We start from the raw sequence: 21,494 nt of genomic DNA on the forward strand, positions 1-21,494 counted from the left end.
CCCCCTCCCCCATTTCCCAGCCCCCAAACTGGCCTTTTAATCTGTTTCATGTCCTGCCTTTTTTCTCTCAGTTCTGAAGAAGGGTTTCGACCTGAAACGTTAAATCCGTTTCTCTCTCCTGGCCTGCTGAGTTTTTCCAGCGTTTTCTGTTGTTAGCTTAGGAATCCGATCGCTTCCGAGCTGCTCGATTCCATAGCACTATTCAAAAAAAGCGTTGTGGAGTTTTCCTAGTGCCTGGGCCAACATTTGTCTCCCCAACCAACACCAGCAAAGCAGACGAACCGGCCATTTATCCGATTGCTGCTGCATTCGTCTGCAAACCAATAGTGACCCCGCTTCAAAGCCCGCGGAGTGCGTTCGGGTGTCCCGAGGACATGCAAGGCATTATACAAAGGCCAATTCCTTTAAAACCCCACAAGGTGCTATTCTTGACCAAAATTCTTCCCTCAACCAATGCCGTCAAAAAAATAATTAACTGGTCCATCCATCTCATTGCTCTTGTGTGAATGCTGCTACATTGCTAAAACTGTTTGATCCTGTGAGCACCTGTAAACACACCAAACCTCAATTCAAATGCTTCAAGAGCAGGAAATCTACCCTCCCCACTTTCTAAACGTTTAAGTTTTTGAATTGTTGGCTGGAGTCATACCGAGCACAAAAGGAAGATGGTTGTAGTGGTTGGAGGTCAATCATCACAACCCCAGGACATCACTGCAGGAGTTCCTCAGGGCAGTGTCCTAGGCCCAACCATCTTCTGCTGCTTCATCAATGACCTTCCCTCCATCATGTCAGAAATGGGGATGTTCGCTGATGACTGCACAGTGTTCAGTGCCATTCACAACTCCTCAGATAATGAAGCAGTCCATGCCGGTATTCAGCAAGAGCTGGACGACGTTCAGGCTTGGGCTGATAAGTGGCAGGTAACATTCACGTCATGCAAGTGCCAGGCACTGACTATCTCCAACAAGCGAGCGTCTAACCACCTCCCCTTGACATTCAACGGCATTACCATCGCCGAATCCCCCACCATCAACATCCTGGGGGTCACCATTGACCAGAAACTTAGCTGGACCAGCCACATAAATACTGTGGCTACAAGAGCAGGTCAGAGGCTGGGTATTCTGCAGCAAGTGTCTCACCTTCTGACTCCCCAAAGCCTTTCCACCATCTACAAGGCACAAGTCAGGAGTGTGATGGAATACTCTCCACTTGCCTGGATGAGTGCAGCTCCAACAACACTCAAGAAGCTCAACACCATCCAGGACAAAGCAGCCCGCTTGATTGGCACCCCGTCCACCACCGGCGTACTGTGGCTGCAGTGTGTACCATCTACAAGATGCACTGCAGCAATACACCAAAGCTTCTTCAACAGCACCTCCCAAACCAGCGACCTCTACCACCTAGAAGGACAAGGGCAGCAGGAGCAGGGAACACCACCACCTCCAAGTTCCCCTCCAAGTCACACACCATCCTGATTTGGACATATATGGCCGTTCCTTCATCGTCACTGGGTCAAAATCCTGGAACTCCCTCCCTAACAGCACTGTGGGAGTACCTTCACCACACGGACTGCAGCGGTTCAAGATGGTGGTTCACCACCACCTTCTCAATAACAACTAGGGATGGGCAATAAATGCTGGTCTTGCCAGCGACGCCCACATCCCGTGCATGAATAAAAGAAACCAGAGCTCTGCCAGTGGCTGTATCCAGGTTTGTGCACAACTCTCTTCTTGGTCCAGGCCTAGCAGGAACAAGACAGACAACGTGAGAGGACCCTTAGGACTCAGTTGTTACCCTTGACTCAGCGGTAACACTCTCGCCTCTGAGTCAGAAGGTCATGGGTTCAAGTCCCACTCCAGAGACTTGAGCAGAAAATCTAGGCTGACACTCCAGTGCAGTGCGGCGGGAGTGCTGCACTGTCGGCGGTGCTGTCTTTCGGATGAGAAGTTAAACCGAGGCCCCGTCTGCTCTCTCAGGTGGGCGTAAAAGATCCCATGGAACTATTTTTAAGAGGAGCAGGGGAGTTCTCCACCGTGTCTTGGCCAATAGTTATCCCTCAACCAACATCACTAAAAATAGATTATCTGGTCATTATCACATTGCTGTTTGTGGGGCCTTGCTGTGCGCAAATTGGCTGCCGCGTTTCCCTACTTTAAAAAGGAAGAAAGACTTGCATTTATATAGCATCTTTCACGACCACCGGACGTCCCAAAGCGCTTTACAGCCAATGAAGTACTTTTGGAGTGTAGTCACTGTTGTAATGTAGGAAACACGGCAGCCAAGTTACACACAGCAAGCTCCCACAAACAGCAATGTGATAATGACCAGATAATCTGTTTTGTTATGTTGATTGAGGGATAAATATTGGCCCAGGACACCGGGGAGAACTCCCCTGCAACAGAGACTACATTTAAAAAGTAATTAATTGGCTGTAAAGCACTTTGGGATAGCCTGAAGTCATGAAAGGCGCTATATAAGAACATAAGAAATAGGAGCAGGAGTTGGCCATTCGGCCCCTCGAGCCTGCTCCGCCATTCAAAAAGATCATGGCTGATCTTCGACCTCATCTCCACTCTCCTGCACTATCCCCATATCCCTTGATTCCCTTAATATTCAAAAATCTATCGCTCTCTCTCTTGAATATACTCAACGACTGAGCATCCACAGCCTTCTGGGGTAGAGAATTCCAAAGATTCACCACCCTCTGAGTGAAGAAATTTCTCCTCATCTCAGTCCTAAATGGCCGACCTCTTATTCTGAGACTGTGACCCCTGGTTCTAGACTCCCCAGCCAGGGGAAACATCTTCCCAGCATCTACCCTGCCAAGCCCTGTAAGTATGTCTCAATGAGATCACCTCTCATTCTTCTAAACTCTAGGGAAAATAGGCCTAGTCTACTCAATCTCTCCTCATAGGACAATCCCCCCATCCCAGGAACCAGTCTGGTGAACCTTCATTGCACTCCCTCTATGGCAAGTATATCCTTCCTTAGGTAAGGAGACCAAAACTGTACACAATACTCCAGGTGTGGTCTCACCAGGGCCCTATATTATTACAGTAAGACGTCTTTACTCTTATACTCAAATCCTCTTGTAATAAAGGCCAACATACCATTTGCTTTCCTAATTGCTTGCTGTACCTGCATGTTAACTTTCAGTGATTCGTGTACAAGGACACCCAGGTCCCTCTGAACACCAACATTTCCCAATCTCTCACCATTTAAAAAATACTCTGCTTTTCTATTTTTCCTACCAAAGTGGATAACTTCCCATTTCTCCACATTATATTCCATTTGCCATGTTCTTGCCCACTCACCTAGCCTGTCTATATCCCCTTGAAGCCTCTTTGCATCCTCCTCACAACTTACATTCTCACCTAGCTTTGTATCATCAGCAAACTTGGATATATTACATTTGGTCCCCTCATCCAAATCATTGATGTAGATTGTGAATAGTTGAGGCCCAAGCACTGATCCTTGCGGTACCCCACTAGTTACAGCCTGCCAACCCGGAAATGACCTGTTTATTCCTACTCTCTGTTTTCTGTCTGTTAACCAATCCTCAATCCATGCTGGTATATTGCCCCCAATCCCATGAGCCCTAAGTTTGTTTAATAACCTCTTGTGTGGCACCTTATCGAATGCCTTCTGAAAATCTAAATACATCACATCCACTGGTTCCCCCTTATCAGATTTGTCAAACATGATTTCCCTTTCATAAATCCGTGTTGACTCTGCCCAATCCTATTATTATTTTCTAAGTGCCCTGTTACCACGTCCTTAATAATAAATTCTAGCATTTTCCCTACTGCTGATGTCAGGCTAACTGGTCTGTAGTTCCCCGTTTTCTCTCTCCCTCCTTTCTTAAATAGTGGAGTTACATTTGCTACCTTCCAATCCTCAGGAACCATTCTAGAATCTATGGAATTTTGGAAAATCACAACCAATGCATCCACTATCTCTTTAGTCACCTCTTTCAAAACCCGAGGATGTAGGCCATCAGGTCCAGGGGATTTATCGGCTTTCAGTCCCATTAATTTCTCCAGTACTGCTTTTTCACTAATACTCAGTTCTTTCAGTTCCTCATTCTCGCTAGACCTTTGGTTCTCTACTATTTCCGGGAAGTTTTTTTTGCGTCTTCTTCCGTGAAGACAGACACAAAGTCTATATAAATGCAAGTCTTTCTGTTCAGGAAACCACAATACTCGTATGTACATCACAAAAATCTGCGATACAAAACAGAAGACAAAACAAGTCTCATCTAATGCTAGCGATCTTGGGTGGCTATTCCTAACTTCCCTCCTACTCCCTCAGCTCTCGGTCACTCATCCCAAGAATTATCTTTAAAACAAGCTGATTTTTATGTTAGATCTTCAAGGTCTTCGCAAAGGAAGAGCTGGTTCATTTTTCGCTTTATTGCTGATATGGCCAGTGTGTTCCACGTTCAAGGTTCAACTCCAAGCGGCAAAATATATTTATTTTGGCTGTGTCCTAGTGCAGCAGATTAATCTTGAAGCATTCTGTGCCCAAAAGCCCACAACAGCAAAATGAATCCTCAAACAACTCCATAAGCTTTGGCTGGTTACCAAATAATAATACAAAATTTCGCTGTATTAAATGAAGAAAGATTGATGGGACTTTCCACTCTCCCTCACGTCAGTTTGCACAGCTCTCCAATTATCTGTCAGAAACAACAGATCACATACAATAGCACAAACCTGGATACAGACTGTTATGCTATTCAAATAACACTGGCCACCATTGACACCTGTTCCTCCCCAGCGCCTAGCGTTGCTATGGCGGCAGAGGCGAGGGCATGTCAAATTTAAAGAGAGGGAGCAAGGTGAGTTGAGATGGGAGATTGAAATCACTGAGGATGAGTCATCGCTCGGTGCAGTGAGTGAGGGAGGAAAGGAGGGGTGACATTACGGGGAGAAATTTGGAATGGGGCGTCGGGGGGGGGGGGGGGGGGGGGCGGTGCGCCGCGCCAGCTGAGAACAGCTAACTGAGCACAAAGCAGTAATTGAACCTAGAGCCGTTCAGACTTTATTTTTAATTGGTTTGAAAAAGGTGCTCTCGCTCTCTCATCCGAGCAGCCTCTGTAAAGCAAGGGGAGCTACCTCATCACATTCCCTGTCTTAAAATGCTTCTCATACAAGGAATTACTTTGAAGAACAGTGACTATTCTTCAGGCAAGTTCCTACAAATCACAACAGGTGAACGGCCAGCTAGCCATTATTTTTGGTGGTTTTGGTTGAGTGGGCAAATGTTTACCCAAGCACCAGAATAACTTGCTGCATTTCTTTGAATAGTATCTTCAACCACCATCTGAACCCACTGGAATAGGCAGATAGAATCACAGAATCCTACAGCACAGGAGGCCATTCGGCCCATCGAGTCTGCGCCGGCTCTTTCGAAGAGCAATCCAGTCAGTCCCACTCCCCCGCTCTTTCCCCATATCCCTGCAATTTTTTCTCCTTCAAGTATTTATCCAATTCCCTTTTGAAGGCTACTATTGAATCTGTATCCACCGCCCTATCAGGCAGCGCATTCCAAATCCTAACCACTCGTTTGTAAAAAATGTTTTTTCCTCATATCGTCTCTGGTTCTTTTGCCAGTCACCTTAAATCTGTGCCATCTGTTTATCGACCCTTCAGCCATTGGAAACAGTTTCTCTTTATTTACTCTATCTAAACCCTTCATGATTTTAAACACCTCTATCGAATCTCCTCTTAGCCTTCGCTGCTCCAAGGAGAACGACCCCAGTTTCTCCAGTCTATCCACGTAACTGTAATCCCTCATCCCCGAGTTTCAGGTTATCGTCTCATCCAAAAGACAGTACCTCTGACCATGCAGCACTCCCTCATTACTGCACTCAAGTATCAGGCCCAAGTATGTTCTCGAGTCCTGGAGTGGGAATAGAGCCCTGCAACCTTAGGCAGGTAGGCATGCTTTATAAAAAAGGTTTGCATTTATACGGCGCTTTTCACGACCACCGGACGTCCCAAAGCGCTTTACAGCCAATAAAGTGCTTTTGGAAGTGTAGTCACTGTTGCAATGTGGGAAACGCAGCAGCCAATTTGCACACAGCAAGCTCCCACAGACAGCAATATGATAATGTCCAGGTAATCTGTTTTAGTGATGTTGATTGAGGGATAAATATTGGCCCAGGACACTGGAAATAACTCCCTGCTCTTCTTCGAAATAGTGCCATGGGATCTTTTACGTCCACCTGAGAGGGCCGACGGGGCCTCGGTTTAATGTCTCACCCAAAAGACAGCACCTCCGACAGTGCAGCACTCCCTCAGCGCTGCACTGGAGTGTCAGCCTAGATTTTGTCCTCAAGTCTCTGGAGTGGGACTTGAACCCACAACCTTCTGACTCAGAAGCGAGAGTGCTGCCCACTGAGCCACGGCTGAAACACCTCAGCTTTAAGGTGTGCCGGCCTGTTTACAACATTGGCATCTTGTTCAACCCTGAGAGGAGTATCTGAGGCCACATCCACTCTACCACAAGGACAGCTTACTCCCACATTTGTAACGTTGCCCGCCTCGGCCCCATCTCAACCCATCTGTCGCTGAAACCTTCAAACATTCCTCCAGCACCTCAAGACCCCATTACTCCAACGCTCTCGTGGTCGGCCTCCCATCTTCCGGCCTCCAGAAACCCCAGTCTACCATAAATCTATTGACTGTATCCTACCCCAACCAAGTTCTACTCACCCGTCATCCCTGTCCTCGCTGACTTACATTGGCTCCCAGCCCCCAGTGCCTCAAATTTAAATTTCTTGTCTTTTGTCTTTAAATCCATCCATGGCCTTGCTCCTCCCCAACCCTGTAATCTTCTCCAGCCCGACAAACTCATCCCCTGCCTGAACTCCTGGCTCCTCAAATCCAAGCCTCCTGCGCAACGCCTTTGCTGGCCACGCCTTCAGCTACTTAGGTCTCATGATCCGAAATTTCCCAACCCCTCAACCTTTAAGACCGTCTCTCCTCCTCCAAGGTCCTTCTTATCATCCACCTCTTCGACCAAACTTTTGATCACCCTTCCTAATCTCGCCTCCTTTGGCTTGGCATCCATTTTCCTCACGGCTGCGTGAAGTGCCTTGGGGCATTTTTCTACATTAAAGGCGTTATATATAAACCACAAATGGTCGTTGCTGTCTCTTTGATTTCTTACCAATGACGTCCTCAAGCTCTTTATTTTTCACGGGAATTCTGTTGGCAGTGGTCAGTCGCGGTGCACTGAAACCCACCTCCTTTGCGATTTTGAAGAGTTCCTTCCACCACAGGGCTCCACCCAGACACTCGCCTGAAGAGAGATTAGCAGACGAGCTTGAACATACAGAGCGCGAGCATAACGTAACGTTACGTTACTTAGTTACACAGCCAAGCAACTCATTCCCAGGACTCCAGCCAAACTGCTCTTGACCTGGGTAACAGGAGCATGCAAAGTTATTCACCCTCCAATTCTGCCAGTCTCTATAGGAGTGGCTGGCAACTGCTCAGCACCTCTCCTTGAAAGCACGGGCAAGATTGGCAACTCTGCAGAGAGACACATCGAGGTCAGAAATTCACATCCTAGCATGCCTTGGCACATTTACATACCTGGTGAGTTAAGTTAAACATTGGCCTGTATTTTCCGATCCCTACGGGTGTGTACGAACTGTGTACACACCCGTAGGGGCCTCGAAAGTGCCGGTTTCAGGCATGCGAAGCAAATGCGCTAAAACCCGGCACTTCCGATCTGTCGAGAATTCTCTTGACAGAGCCCATGCCTGCCCTGGAGAAGGGCCTCTGCGGGTGGAGAGTTCCGCTTTCTACAGAACCTCCGCCCGCTGAAAACCTTTAAAAATCTTATGCCTGGTAAAAGCAGACGTATAGACTGCTTTTACCAGCAAAAGAGTTTAAAATTTAAAAAGTAATTTTTTTTCCCACTCATTTATAATTTTTATTAAAGACTTTTTAAAAAGCTACGTTTATTTTTAGCCCCGTAAAAAACTTTAATTATTTTTTTCAAAAAATTTAATTTGTTTAAAATATTTAATTTAATGTCATTTTAACTACAGGAAACTTCGCAATATCTGGCACCGACGGGACCGGTGTGATGCCGATCTATGAAAACTTCCGGACAGACCAGCGCTAATGTTGAAGGATACGGAGGTTTTCATCTCCGTATCTGACAACAAACACTGTTGCTTAGCAACAGCTTGTAAACAGTCGGCCCGTACCTTGGAAGCGTCTCTGTAGCTTAGCAACAGCTTCAGAGAGGCTTTCCAGAGACTGACTGTTTAAAAAAATGCTAGGAGAAGAAAAAAAAAAGAAAAAAAACCTAACAAAACGGCTGCTGATTTCTGCCGTTAGATCGAGGTTTCTGGCCATACCAAAGTTTCCTGTAATTTTAAAAACGTGATTTAAAAAATAAAATTATTTAATGTTTTAGCGTGTTTTTTGAGTGATCTCCATTCATACTTTTGACATGTCTAAGCTGAGAGACCTGTCAAAAGTGTGAAGGGGGATTCCCTTCTTTGATTGGTTCCCCATGGCCCACGTGATCCCAGGGACGTTTGTGAACCGCCTGCGCCCCTGGGCCTCTGCGCGCGCGGACCAGGAGCGGAAATGTCCGGACCGCGGGAGCCCTCAGGTAAGGGCGTAGATTTTTTTCCAGATCGGAGGCCTCCGCACGCAGGAAGCCTCCAATCGGAAAATTCGGGCCATAGTATTTTTATCTCGGCTTTATATTTTACTTTTACTTTTTTTCCCTCTTAACTTTGAACCAGCAAGTCGACGCTACGGGGGTAATTCCCACTTGTGCTGCTTGGAAAAGAAAATCGGGCGTGTTCTATAAGGAGGTGACTCGCTCCGCCCGTTTACTGCCCAAGCGATGAAGGTGAAAATGACACCCCGTGACACTGTCACAGTACCAATATCTTCACAGTACACGGTCAGATACAGATCCCATGGACTCTGTTAATTACCACAAGGATGTCCCAATGTCCCAAGATATTTTACTCATGGACCCCTTTCCTCCCATCTACTCCCTCTGTCTTCCTGATTTCTCTCATCCACTTTCTTAAATCTCTTCAAACTTGGTGGTGCCCTACACTCTGGATCTTGGCCCTTCACTTAATATTACTCAATAAGAAAAAAAATATTAATATTGTCCTTGTGTGTGTGTGTAAAATGTACCAATACTCAATAGGAACCACTTTCTCTGGAATATGCACAAATCCACATACCCCACAAAACCTTGTGTGTCCTTACGGTTTCTGGAAGCTCACAGTCAGCGTAGACGTCACTGAAGTACATTTCACCACCGTCCTAATAATGGAGAAACCATTTCAAATCAGTATTGGCCAGCGAGTGCGGTGGATCCTGCTGTTACACCCACTGCGTTAACCTTTTTATGAATGCAATAAAATGGGTCTTGGGACTGCGCAATAGGACCTTTCGTAGACTTGTCAATGAACAGTTTTTTCTCCCGTTTCTCCTGATGTCCAACTCTTTCTGGGGGCCGATTCTACAGGCACGACCTCAGCCAAGTGACCGCTCTTTATGCACAAGTCTAGACGGTGAGTGCCAGCAGACGGTTCGGCTAGGCAAGTACCGAGTGTGGGGCAGGGAAGGAAGGAAAAGCACAGGTGGGGCGGATCTTGACCCCCAGCTCAAGTTCACACACGCGCTTTCCTGCAGAGCCACTGGATACCAATCGAAGCAGGAACAATCACTACCCCAATGGTCCCATTGTAGCATCCCTACTGGCCCCTATGGCTGAGATCAACTAGCCCCACAAACTAGAGATAGAACCTGCGACACTCCCGGGGGTCCCGATGGCTCAGCTCTGGGGGTCTCTGTGGCTCAGCCCCCGGGGACAGGGGGTCTCTGTGGCTCAGCCGGGGCGGAGGGGGGGGGAGTGGGGGCCCTCTGTGGCTCAGCCCCCGGGGGGAGGGGGAACTCTGCTGTTCCCACCCTCACCTATCACCCACATGTGCACCTTCCAGCGGGCGTCACTGCACAGTGATCAGGAGCACGAACAGCGGCTGATTTCCGTCCCCCACCTGCTACCATCTCCAACGCCTGCATTCTGGCCGAGGCCAACCAATTCAGCACAGACCAGGAATCAAAGCTGGGGCCTTCCTAGTCAGTATGGCACAGTGCCACATTAGGCAGTGCCTTTAGCTGCTGAGAGATCGGATGCCCAAAATGATACCTTTTTTTGTTAATAGAAAGGTAAGTAGCAGGAGAGTGGGTACAGACAGTAACAAAAGCGATGGTCAGCTAAAGACAACAATCTACTCTTGGAACAGCCACTAAACAGAAATCTGCACCTTCTCAAATATTTGGGAAAGCATTAAATGCGTACCTTTAACACTCGATAAGCCTCTTTTAGCACAGCCCTTTTATCAGGGGACAGGTTTACCACACAGTTTGATCTGAAAGAAAAAAAAAATCTTCAATGCATGTACATAAAGTAGCATTGACCTTCTCTGCAAGGCTGTTTAAACGAGTCCTACCAAACGTACACTAGCTACAAGAGAGACTTGCATTTCTATAGCGCCTTTCACGACCACCGGACGTCCCAAAGAGCTTTACAGCCAATGAAGTACTTTTGCATTGTAGTCACTGTTGCAATGTGGGAAACGCGGCAGCCAATTTACGCACAGCAAGCTCCCACAAACAGCAATGTGATAATGACCAGATATCCTGTTTTAGTGATGTTGATTGAAGGATAAATATTGGCCCCAGGACACCAGGGAGAACTCCCCCTGCTCTTCTTCAAAATAGTGCCATGGGATCTTTTACGTCCACCCGAGAGCAGACGGGGTCTCGCTTTAACGTCTCATCTGAAAGACGGCACCTCCGACAGTGCAGCGTTCCCTCAGTACAGCACTGGGAGTATCAGCCTAGATTTTTGTGCTCAAGTCTCTGGAGTGGGACTTGAACCAACAACCTTCTGGCTCAGAGGCGAGTGTGCTACCCACTGAGCCATGGCTGACACTAAGGACATGTTTCCAAGAGGTGGTTTCTCCAGCACGAAGGACGCAGTATGTAATTCTAGTTATATCACCGTGCATCCAAACTACAGCAAGTGGTTAAAGGAGCCTAAATCCATCCATCCAGTGAAGCGAGACTCGCTCCACGCTCTATTTCACTCTGGTCGGACCCTGACTGCGGATTTAGGCTTCACACTGACACCACAGTTGCCATTTAAACGCACCCATACTATAGCGAAAGACGAATGTAATTATGTGCAAGGAAGGTGCAACCAGACTTATCCTCCCTCCACTTAACATTGTCAATCCAGCACCAGACAGACAGCACTGCCTCACCTGGATGGACTGTATGAGAAGAGGCTGGATCACTCTTAGCAGCTAGTTTCATGAAAAATGCCATTTAACCAATATAGCAAAACCTGGAATTTCCTGAAATTATCTCCGAGTATTATTCCGTTTACTCTTACTTGTACGTGGACTGCAGCGGTTCAAGAAGGCGGCTCATCACCACCTTCTCGAGGGCAACTAGGGATGGGCAATAAATGCTGGCCTTGCCAACGACGCCCACATCCCAGGAATGAATACATTTTAAATAGTTGCTATTTCAAATTATCTGATGATTCAATTTTTAAGCAGCAAATTTGCAAATCGGTGTGTTATGTTGTTTAATTCACGTTATTGGATAACTCAATCTTTTTCTAGTGCATAAAACAACTCATGATCAGTAGATGATTATAAATCTATTATAGTTTTGTTGAGTTTCTTATTCTGTGTTCCATTCACACTGCGGTGTACAGGTCTAAAATCATTACCCCTTACACCACAAGAAAGTGGTGGAACCACAAATATCGATTATGCCATTTCAACTAAAGTACAATTTCTAAAAACCTATCAAGTTAATTCAGGTGCTGCATAATCACCACTAAAAATTAAATATTAAAAACTGCTGATTCATTTTTTTTAGAAACAGAAGCTTAAATAATTTCAACATTGCAGTTAGCAAATAAAAACAGAAACACATCTACAAAGTATTCCTCGGCCTTTCCTTTCTCTCCTGAAGGTGTTGACTCTTGTTGGGGTACGGTTCTGCCATCTGGTACTGCGTCCATTAATCTTGCTTGAGCAGATACAGACAGTATTGGCAAGCTACTTGACTCTTCTGAGCGGGGCGGCAGTGGGAGAGGCACGTCAGAGACAAGCAAATCTTGTCCTCGCCCGACATCCTGACGCATTTCGCAACAAGAGTCCTTGGATGGAGATCGGGTACACTGAGATCAATTGCAAAAAACTACTACTGCTGGCCTGGCTGAGGTCAGATAACTCGGTATAGGCTAGGGATGGAATCTGAGACCTTTCAAATTGGAATGGTTTAATAACTCACCAGGCAGTTCTTCTGACCACTGGACCATCAAGGCAGCTCAAAAAAAAAACAAGACTGTTAAACTGCCAAATAGTTGTCTCCAGTGGTGTGATTTGTAGGTTTAGAGTTTTTAAAAAAATAGGCTATCCAGTTAAATGTTGCTTTGGTTTTTTAAAAAAGAAGTTTCCCTCCCTCTCCCTTTTCCCCAGTTGTGTCTGCCCGGCACTGGGCCATCCACAGACAACAGCAGCTGAGGAGACGCTCGTCAGGGAAGATTGTACGGGCTGGGACTCTTTTCTCTAGAACAGAGGAGACTGAGGGGTGACCTGATCGAGGTCTTCAAGGTCATGAAAGGGTTTGCTAGGGTAGACGTAGAGAAGATGTTTTCACTTGTTGGGGAGACCAGAACTAGGGGCCATAAATATAAGATAGTCACTAATAAATCCAATAGGGAATTCAGGAGAACCTTCTTTACCCAGAGAGCAGATAGAATGTGGAACTCGCTACCACGGGGAGTGGTTGAGGCGAATATCGTAGATGCATTCAAGGGGACACTAGATAAGCACATGAGGGAGAAAGGAATAGAAGGATATGTTGATGTGTGGAAATGGAAGCTATGTAAGAAAACTGAAATAAAGTGAAGGAATCACCATGTGTAAGGGATAATGGATCAATAATGCAGAGGTTCAGGAATGTTCTAAACAGAGGACTCATGGGTAACCTCGTCAGAAACGAGTGAGGTCACTACAGACGCCAGTTAAATGAAGTAAGACGTAAACTAATCAAGGAGATGAGACAGGATGTGGAATAGGGTAAACTAATCATCAGGATGCAGGGACAGTAACAAATGTGTAACCAAAGAGATGGGACAGATTATAGGATAGTATAAGCCAGGAGGAAAATCCCCAGATAGGGAGCGGGGACCTAGGAGCAACACTCGACAGCAGGGACCTGGGGACAGAAACCCTACGTAGAGGTTTGGACAGAGATTGATCACCTCGGACCAAATCAGGGTAATATCAATATAAGTTGTGAGTCTTATATTTTGGAATTGTACTTTAAATAATGAACGGTGTTTGTTAAGCATTTATTAAAGATAAATCTTTGTACACGAAATCTGTTGCCTGTGCGTTTGTTCAGACCAAAACTTACATTTGAACCCTGAAAGGAAAATGGCAAACCTATTTGTTCGATCTTTCGAACATCTAGCGAAATCTGTGCAACAGATGGGGCGAGATGAAGTGGGGTGGGAGGAGGCTCGTGTGGAGCATAAACACCGGCATGGACCCGTTGGGCCGAATGGCCTGTTTCTGTGCTGTGAAGACTTTGTAATACTTTGCAGCTCTGGCAACGATGCTCTACAGCCAAATGCTAGTGGGTACGCAGGTTGCCCAGGGAGGACTACCCTCTGCTTTGCCCTTCACACAACGACGCACTGCGATTGCAAGCACAGCTTTGCTGTGAATGGGAATATTCCACCACTCAATGCTGGCACCAACTGGTGGTACCACTGACCTAGCTGTAAAAGCTGTCGTATAAGAAATGATGTCTTCGCTCTCCCGACCAGCTTAAGCTCTGTGTAAAAATACTTTCATTGCTGCTGCTTGATGACTATAAAAAATGAGGCTACTTTTTACATACATAATGATGTCAAAGCTGTTGTCCTTCAATCCAACGCCAGTAAGTTTTTCAATGTAGCCTTGGAGGAAATCCACATTGGGTTTGCTGAAGCCAAACTTCTGAGTGTGATAGTCAATAAACTTCTGAGCCACTTGTATCTGCAGGATAATGTCAACGGGAACAAGAACAAAGAAAGTTCCTCAGCTTGCGAGTGCCACCAGGACATTAGAACAACAACCCTCCTCATCAGTTATTTATCAACAAACCACTAACAAAGGCTAGAAACAAAGACTGGCATTTCTATAGTGCCTTTCATGACCTCAGGACCTCCCAAAGCACTTTACATCCAATGAAGTACTTTTTGAAGTGGAGTCACTGTTGTAATGTAGGAAACACGGCAGCCAATTTGCGCACAAACAGCAATGTGATAATGACCAGATAATCTGTTTTTGTTACGTTGATTGAGGGGTAAATATTGGCCAGGACCCCGGGGAGAAATCCCCTGCTTCTCTTCGAAATAGTGCCATGGGATCTTTCACGCCCACCTGAAGTGAGCAGACGGGGCCTCGGCTTGACGTCTCATCCGAAAGACGGCACCTCCGACAGAGCAGCACTCCCTCAGCAATGCACTGGAGTGTCAGCCTAGATTTTGTGCTCCAGTGTCTGGAGTGGGACTTGAACCCACAACCTTCTGACTTAGCGTGTAAGAGTGCTACCCACTGAGCCACGGCCAACACTCACATAAGAAAGTATACTAAACATTTTAGCATGTCCCTATGGCATTGCTCACAGTAAGTTGGCTGATACGCTATTTTATAAAGACAGTGTTATACCAGTTAATGCACAATGCACTCTTAAGGGATCCACGGGAAGAGTTCACAGAACCAACAGTCTGCGGTCTGCCTGAAACTAGATTACTGACCGAAGTTCACCTTGCTAGCGCATTGTTTCTGTTGCTGTCGACTAATAACAACAACTTGTATTTATATAGCGCCTTTAACGTAGTAAAACATCCCAAGGCGCTGCACAGGAGTGTTATAAGACAAGAAATTTGACACCGAGCCACATCAGGAGAAATTATAGCAGGTGACAAAAGCTTGGTCAAAGAGGTAGGTTTTAAGGAGCGTCTTAAAAGGAGGAAAGAGAGGCGGAGAGGTTTAGGGAGGGAATTTCAGAGCTTAGGGCCCAGGCACCAGAAGGCACGGCCGCCAATGGTGGAGCGATTAAAATCAGGGATGCTCAAGAGGACAGAATTAGAGGAGCACAGATATCTCGGGGGGCGGGGGGGGGGGTTGTGGGGCTGAAGGAGATTACAGAGATAGGGAGGGGCGAGACCATGGAGGGATTTGTAAACAAGGATGAGAATTTTGAAATCGAGGTGTCGCTTAACCAGGAGCCAATGTAGGTCAGGGAGCCCAGGGGAGACGGGCGAACGGGACTTGGTGCGAGTTAGGACACGGGCAGCAGAGTTTTGGATGACCTCAAGTTTATGTAGGGTGGAATGTGGGAGGCCATTGGAATAGTCAAGTCTAGAGGTAACAAAGGCATGGATGAGGGTTTCAGCAGCGGATGAGCTGAGGCCGGGGCTTCCTGTAACCACTGCACTGTTTTCCTTTGGGTGGCTGAAATAGTCTTTTGGAAGTTAGGGCTGTGGATCCCCAGGAGTGTGTCAATATTTTTTTTTATTAATTCATTGATGGGATGTGGGCGTCGCTGGCTGGCTAGGCCTGCATTTAGTGCCCATCCCTAATTGCCCTTGAGAAGATGGTGGTGAGCCGCCTTCTTGAACCGCTGCAGTCCATGTGGTGTAGGTACACCCACAATACTGTTAGGAAGGGAGTTCCAGGATTTTGGCCCAGCGACAGTGAAGGAACGGCGATACAGGTCCAAGTCAGGATGGTGTGTGGCTTGGAGGGGAACTTGTAGGTGGTGATGTTCCCATGCGTCTGCTGCCCTTGTCCTTCTAAGTGGTAGAGGTCGCGGGTTTGGAAGGTGCTGTTGAAGGAGCTTTGGCGAGTTGCTGTAGTGCATCTTGTAGATGGTACACACTGCAGCCACAGTGCGCCGGTGGTGGAGGGAGTGAATGTTGAAGGTGGTGGATGGAGTGCCAATCAAGCGGGCTGCTTTGTCCTGAATGGTGTCGAGCTTCTTGAGTGTTGTTGGAGCTGCACTCATCCAGGCAAGTGGAGAGTATTTCATCACACTCCTGACTTGTGCCTTGTAGATGGTGGAAAGGCTTTGGGGAGTCAGGAGGTGAGACACTCGCCGCAGAATTCCCAGCCTCTGGCCTGCTCTTGTAGCCACAGTATTTATATGGCTGGTCCAGTTCAGTTTCTGATCAATGGTAACCCCCAGGATGTTGATAGTGGGGGATTCAGCGATGGTAATGCCATTGAATGTCAAGGGGAGATGGTTAGAGTCTCGCTTGTTGGAGATGGTCATTGCCTGGCACTTGTGTGGTGCGAATGTTACTTGCCACTTGTCAGCCCAAGTCTGAATGTTGTCCAGGTCTTGCTGCATATGGACACGGACTGCGTCAGTATCTGACGAGTCTCAAATGGTGCTGAACAGTGTGCAATCATCAGCGAACATCCCCACAATATCTGCAATGGCTCCTTGGCATTCAGCCAATACTTAGAGGATCGTACACACACGCTCGCTCACACAGGCTCGCCAACGATGGAGCAGGTGAAGGGGGAAGGAGCTACCCGAGACCACTGTCAGAGGACCGAAGGGCACAGGCTGAGATATAGGGCTGGAAGAGTCTGAAGTAGCAGGGTGAGGTGACACAAGACGAGAGGCGAGACGAGGCGAGGAGAGGAGAGACAAGGCGAAATAACAACAGAAAACGCTGGAAAAACTCAGCAGGCCAGGCAACATGCGTGGAGAGAGAAACAGAGTCAATGTTTCGGGTCGAAACCCTTCTTCAGAACTGAGGAAAAAAAGGCAGGAAATGAAACAGATTAAAAGGCAGTTTGGGGGCTGCGAAATGGGGGAGGGGATGAAAGAAGAGACATTAAGAGATATTCAAGGTGAGACGAGGCGGTAATAGGACAGGTAAAGAAACAGACAATGGCTCTAGATGAAGTGTGAAATGCGCTGGCAGAGTGAGAGACAGTTGCCGTGTGGGAGAGAGAGAAAGGAAAAGTCACAAACCAAAAGTGTGGATAAAAAATATAAAAATATAATAGGGGCCGAGGTTATGATCTGAAATTGTTGAACTCGATATTGAGTCCGGAAGGCTGTAAAGTGCCTAATCGGAAGAGACAAGGCGAGGTGAGGCTCCATCCAGGTCCATCAGCACAGCTCCTGGTCTTAACTTTAATATTTAAAAAGATCTTGTAGCAGCACTCATTTCCTATTAGACTGCAGTCCTAAAGAGCAGGCATCCCAGAAGCAGAGTCGAGGTTCTGCTGAGAGCTTCACCCGAAACATTGGCCTGCCTTCCTCCTTCAGGTGCTGACTGCTTGCTGCGCACTACCAACATTTTCTGTTCTCGCAGAAACATACCTGCTCATCGGTCATGTCTATTCCGGTCACATGGCCTTTTTCCCCGACCAGCTTGCTGAGCATGTAGCAATCCTGGCCGCTCCCACTTCCTAGATCCAGAATCCAACAGTTCTCCAAACATTCAGGAACTACAAGTCCACACCCATAGTACCTGTCAAAGAACATAAAAGAAAATTAAAATTAAAAGCTTTTCAATTACAAATAAAGCAAATAGCACACAGGTATTGACGTAAGAAAACTACTAGGCAATTGGTCTGAGTATTAAACAAGGCTTTAATCAACTGTTTTTCAACATGGAGATCTAGTTGTGTCCTTCACTAGTTCCTGTTAAGAATGTCCTGAGCAAGCTGGGCCCGTGCCCGAGTATTTATACTCTCCCTGGACAGCGCCACCAGCAGGCTGCCCAGTATTATTACATAAGTCATTTTCACATGAATGACAAGATTCATGTCAGGTACAATATAGCACGAAGGTATGATTATACTGAAGACACTTAGAAAATCATAGAATCATACAGCACAGGAGGAGGCCATTCGGCCCATCGTACCTGTGCCGGCTCTTTGAAAGAGCTCTCCAGTTAGTCCCGCTCCCTGCTCTTTCTCCATAGCCCTGCAAATGTTTCCTTTTCAAGAATATATCCAATTCTCTTTTGAAAGTTACGACTGAATCTGCTTCCACCGCCCTTTCAGGTAGTGCTTTCCACTTATTGCTACAGTTCAAGAGATGAGAAAAAGACCCACAAAGAGCCAACCCAGTTCATCAAGCCCACTCCTTCCATCAACCATGTGCAATCCACAGTAAATGGGCTTTACCCCACACACTGAGGGAGTGAAACTGAACACGGACCGGGACGCAAAACAGACGGAATCCCATTTGCCGCCCGTTACATGACACACCCGACATTCTGTTCTATTGAAGTCAACAGAACTGACGGGGCATATAAAGGCCGCCCATGTCCCATTTCACCCTCCTTAATCTCCTGAGGCAAGGTTCAATGTAAAATCACCCTGGTACTGTAGCTTAATCCTGAATATTTATCCATCTTCACATCACCACTGTTCAATCCGGATCTGCTGTCTTCACAGACACCCGCCCCACTACCCCAGTCACCCCCACCCCACCAATCGAGCAATCCTATAGAGCAGAGGTGTCAAAGCTGAAGATTCCCGCCCCCCTCACTCCCACCCCGAGAACACGGTATTGTTTACGTTTATTGACGATTTGTGCCGTTTGAATTTCATGGTTCTAGAGGTTTGGAAAGTGCGGTTTTTAATGCTGTGCCTTGTTGGTGGATGAAGCCTAAATCAGAAGATCTGTGAGCATCAGCAATTGGAGATATTTGCGTAACGAATGGGAACGTGCATTTCAATTTCACATGCAGCACCCTCCGAGGATCCAAGGCACGTATCGATGCGGTCGACTAAGGCAGAGGATTGGACGTCCCTGATGCTCTCTGTCTCTACCTAGCCTTTTTAAGACCAATCTCATTGCCAACCAGCTCTTTATTTCAACTTTAATTGCTTTTGCTGGGAGTTTGTTCCACACCACTCTGCTGAGGGTGGGGGAAATATCTTTTAACCTTTGCTCTCTTTCGGCAGTTAATTATAAATCCACACACTCTACTTCAATTCTCGCAATCCAAGTGAAGGACAAGCAAACATTCTAATCTGTTGGCTGTAAGGGGAGAGTCATTACAACAGGGATCTTAATAAAGGCTTCAACATACGGTTGCCAGTACATTTAGTAATTTAAAAGGAATTGCTCACAATCCAAACCAAACCTAAATCTCACAGTCACAGTACCTTTCTTCAATTTAAGGAGGATATTTTGCATCTCCTCTCTACTGACAGCTTATTTGGTTGAAGACAACATGTAACTGAGTAACCAGAGTTGTAAGATTGTTAAGTTAGCAGCGCTGCATTAGCCAGGGTGGCAGCTAAAGTGCTACAATTGGCCCCAGTGTCCGTGGAGAGGAAAATCAGATAGGGATCCCTCTCCTGATTGCCACCAACGACAATCCAGAGAGACTGCACCTCGTGCCAATGTTGGGCAAGGACACAGTCCGCCTGGCCTGTTATAACACTTGCAGTCAGACAGCCTGCCAACAATCGCCGCCAGGGCTCACAGATAAAGGATGCTCTCTTAGGCAAAAGATCAGTGATTCCTGGCACCCGTACAACAGCAGGAGTCAACAAAATGGGAGAAATTTTGTCTGAAAAAGAAATGTTACAATTAACACTTGTCTCTCTTTGAAAAGGCTTCCATAAATAGCCTAAACCAATGCCACCATTGCAGTCTCATCAGGGAGAACGCTACAGCATTCAAAATGAAGCAGAAAGACACAGGAATTGGGTTCCGTCAGGGTCACTTAGCTTCCGTTTGGGAGTCAATGAGAATCAGGGGGGAAAACTCTGTGGCTGGAGTCATGCCTAGCACAAAGGAAGATGGTTGTCGTTGTTAGAAGACAATCATCTCAGTTTCAGAACATCGCTGCAGGAGTTCCTCAGGGCAGCAACTGAGGTCCAAACATCTTCAGCAGCTTCATCAATGACCTTCCCTCAATCATAAGGTCAGAAGTAGGGTTGTTCACTGATGACTGCAACGTACAGCATTTGCAATTCCTCAGATAATGAAGCAGTCCATACCCGCATGCAGCAAGACCTGGACAACATCCAGGCTTGGACTGATAAGTAACATTTGTGCCACACAAATGCCAGACAATGACCATCTCCAACAAGAGAACCTAACCACCTTCCCTTGATATTCAACATCAGCATCGCCGAATCCCCCTACCATCAGCATCCTGGGTGTCACCATTAGCCAGAAACACAACTGGACCATAAATGCCATGGCTACTAGAGCAGCTGCAACAACACTCAAAAAGCTCAAGACCATCCCAGGACAATAGAGTCCACATGATCAGCACACCACCCACCAGCTTAAATGTCCACTCCCTCCACCACCAACAGTCAATTTATACACAGCAAAGTCCCATAAACAGCAATGAGATAAATGGCCAGATAATCAGTTTCTGGTGGTGGTTGGTTGAGCGATAAATGTTGGTCAGGAGATTGGGAGAACTTCCTTGCTCTTCTTCGAATAGTGCCTTGGAATCTTTTGACCTCTTACCCGAGAGGGCAGACGGGGCCTCGGTTGAACATCTCATCCGGAAGGCAATGCAGCACTCCCTCAGTACTGCACTGAAGTATCAGCCTATATTATGCGCTCAAGTTCCTGGAGTGGTATCATTGAACCAAGGACGACACTTAGTTGACACATACACAATAATTTTAGTTACCTATCCAATATATCCATTATTCATTTTAATGTTTTGAGTGTGTCCAGAATTTAAGAAAAAAAGGCAATCATTTCTTGCCGTCTTTCTCCTGACCTGAAACCAGAAACAATACAATCTGTAAACTTCCTTCATCAAGCAGCGATTAAACTCTGAATGACCTTGAGCCGTGTTTACTTACAGACTGTGACCTTAATGGGAGAAGGCGAACTTAAGTGCAGCTCCGCCGTAGCAGCAGAATAATATACCGGGCATTACATGTTGCAACACTCCAGTTATTATAAAACCGTAAGTCATCTGGACTTAATACCACGAGGGATCCACTAGTTTTGAAAGCACCAATACAACAGTTGGTTGTTTATATAAATAATTGTGGAGGTGGGGGGAGTAATATGAATAGTAAAAGATTAAAAGGAAAAAAATACATCGATAATGTCACCCAACAGCTTTATGAAAATATAAAGTAGATTGATTTCAGACCTGGAGACCACTTCCTCGTGAACATCTTTCAACGCATCCCGCACATGCTTAGGGAGAGCTTTAGCAGGAGTGACACACACAGTCAGTACCAGATCTTCCGTTTTCTTGAGCCTTTTTCCATAATAATCCTATTGACAAGTATTAAAAAGTATTACAAAATTCGTCCCGACGGGTCCATGCCGGTGTTTATGCTCCACACGAGCCTCCTCCCACCCCATTAACATGTGTTTATCTAGCTT

The 21,494-nt window shown here is 46.4% G+C and overlaps 1 protein-coding gene across 2 annotated transcripts in view; it reads right to left on the reverse strand.

The window, feature by feature from the left end:
- borcs7 (BLOC-1 related complex subunit 7) overlaps positions 1-21,494 on the reverse strand; it is an 81,887-nt gene that overhangs the window by 16,807 nt on the left and 43,586 nt on the right. For both annotated transcript variants that reach the window (XM_085994288.1, XM_085994286.1), the window contains 6 exons: positions 21,256-21,383; positions 17,481-17,631; positions 13,992-14,128; positions 10,360-10,429; positions 9,236-9,317; positions 7,177-7,308 (listed from right to left, as the gene is read on the reverse strand). In XM_085994288.1, coding sequence (XP_085850414.1) covers positions 7,177-7,308; positions 9,236-9,317; positions 10,360-10,429; positions 13,992-14,128; positions 17,481-17,631; positions 21,256-21,383 — 700 coding nt within the window. The remainder of the gene's footprint in view (positions 1-7,176; positions 7,309-9,235; positions 9,318-10,359; positions 10,430-13,991; positions 14,129-17,480; positions 17,632-21,255; positions 21,384-21,494) is intronic.

The sequence above is a fragment of the Somniosus microcephalus genome, chromosome 8 (assembly GCF_052327205.1).
Source record: "Somniosus microcephalus isolate GS21.2 chromosome 8, FLI_Smic_1.0, whole genome shotgun sequence".
In the NCBI taxonomy this organism is placed as follows: Eukaryota; Metazoa; Chordata; class Chondrichthyes; order Squaliformes; family Somniosidae; genus Somniosus; species Somniosus microcephalus.